Genomic DNA, 1755 nt, shown 5'->3' on the forward strand with positions numbered 1-1755 from the left:
CTGAAATGGTGTAAGCTTCTTTAAGGAATGGCTAGATATCAGTCTCATAGTTAACATTTAACATTTTATCTATTACTTACAAAACCTGAATTGTTGTTCTTCTCCTCAGGCTTACCTTAACTACAGAGCAATTTAAGTGAAAACACCCCCCTCCTCTTACCCAATTCTTTCAGCTAATGAGAGAGGGGTAAAGGGGGGAGAAATATCGGTGAAGGGCTCCTGATGTCTAACAACAGTGTCTGTGAGGTTCCCAACAAGGGCCTCTATACAAGTGGGTACTCCATCATTCTTCTCCTGGGCCTGACTCTCAATGTATATGCCTTTGTTATCCTCCGAAAGTTCCAATCACCAACCAGCATTTACATAAAAAACCTGATCTTCTCTGATTTACTCCTGATTTTCACTCTTCCCCTGAGGATCTACTACTACTATAACTGGTCTCCTAGACAACAAGTCACAGTGCCCCCATGGCTATGTAAAGCAGCAGGGACCATTCTTCTACTTAACATGTATGGAAGTATATTTTTCTTGGCTTGCATCAGCATTGACCGTTGCTTTGCTGTTTGCTTCCCACTTAGCACCCGTCATGTCCGTCAGAAAGCAATATGGGTTTGTGTTTTTATATGGGCATTAAACTTGTCATCCTGCCTCTTTACTGTTGTGGGGGTGAAACTGACAGAGGATTGGAACAATACTTGCTTTCATAGCCACCCTCCATTTGTGACCTTGCTAGGCCCCACTGTTGGAGCTCTGGCCCTTGGCTTTTTGGTTCCACTATTAATTATAGCAGTTAGTTCCTGTGCTCTTCTGAGAGCAATTTCACATAGCCAGTCCGTCCAAGAAGGCATGGTGAACAAGGGAAAGATCGTACACATGCTATTGGTTAACCTGAGTGTCTTCCTAATATGCTTTTTGCCATATCACATTGTAATCTTACTTTATCAATTCTGGAACCAAAGTTGTAAATTGAGTGAGGCCTACAAAATAGCACTCCTGATGGCATGCTGTAATGCGATGCTGGATCCTATAGTTTATTACTTTGCAACTGAAACATTCAGGAGGAAGAATGCAGTGGAGAACGTGAGGCTGGCCAGAGATTCTGATGCATCAACAGACAGAGCTAAATGACAACCAAGATCTTCTGTTAGCATGGCCTAAGGGAAGAAAAGAATGAAACAGGAATAAACTATGCATATGTAGTTACATGACATGAGTCAGAGGACTGAGAAACAAATAAGAGGTGGAAAGTGCCTGAAGAAAAAGCATTAGAAAAGACTATTAAAAAATGCAATGTAAGAAAATGATAGCGAGGTTGCTATGGCACAAACATATATACAGTGAGTTTATATTTACATGGTCATATTATGTTCATATGTATTCTAATATCTGAAATAACATTGAAAGTAATGCATTAATTATAAAATAATGAAATATATTCCAAATATATTACATTGTTTATGCTTTATATCATATAGGCTTTGCATTGAATGAACGATCTACAAGCTGTGTCACCCTTACTAAGGGTCCCTTAGTATACACCAAGCCATTAGATAAATGTGGCAGCATAGACTGGTATATTGTGACTATTGCTTAGCCAGAATTATGTATATCCTCCACTTATTACATCTTGTAGATAATCACTGAGCTAGGTTAAAATAAAATACATGGCTTTGCAGTTTCCAGTAAATCCAGCAAGAAAAAAAATAGACTGAACTTCAGAATCTCTTATTTATTTCCTATAGGACGTGATATATT

General features: G+C 38.7%; 1 protein-coding gene across 1 annotated transcript; it reads left to right on the forward strand.

The window, feature by feature from the left end:
- Positions 1-222: 222 nt before the first annotated feature.
- LOC128662314 (lysophosphatidic acid receptor 4-like) lies at positions 223-1214 on the forward strand. The gene has a single exon (XM_053716120.1). The coding sequence runs from the start codon at positions 223-225 to the stop codon at positions 1126-1128; it is 906 nt and encodes a 301-aa protein (XP_053572095.1). The 3' UTR covers positions 1129-1214.
- The last annotated feature ends 541 nt before the right edge of the window (positions 1215-1755 follow it).

The sequence above is a fragment of the Bombina bombina genome, chromosome 6, assembly GCF_027579735.1.
Source record: "Bombina bombina isolate aBomBom1 chromosome 6, aBomBom1.pri, whole genome shotgun sequence".
NCBI lineage: Eukaryota > Metazoa > Chordata > Amphibia > Anura > Bombinatoridae > Bombina > Bombina bombina.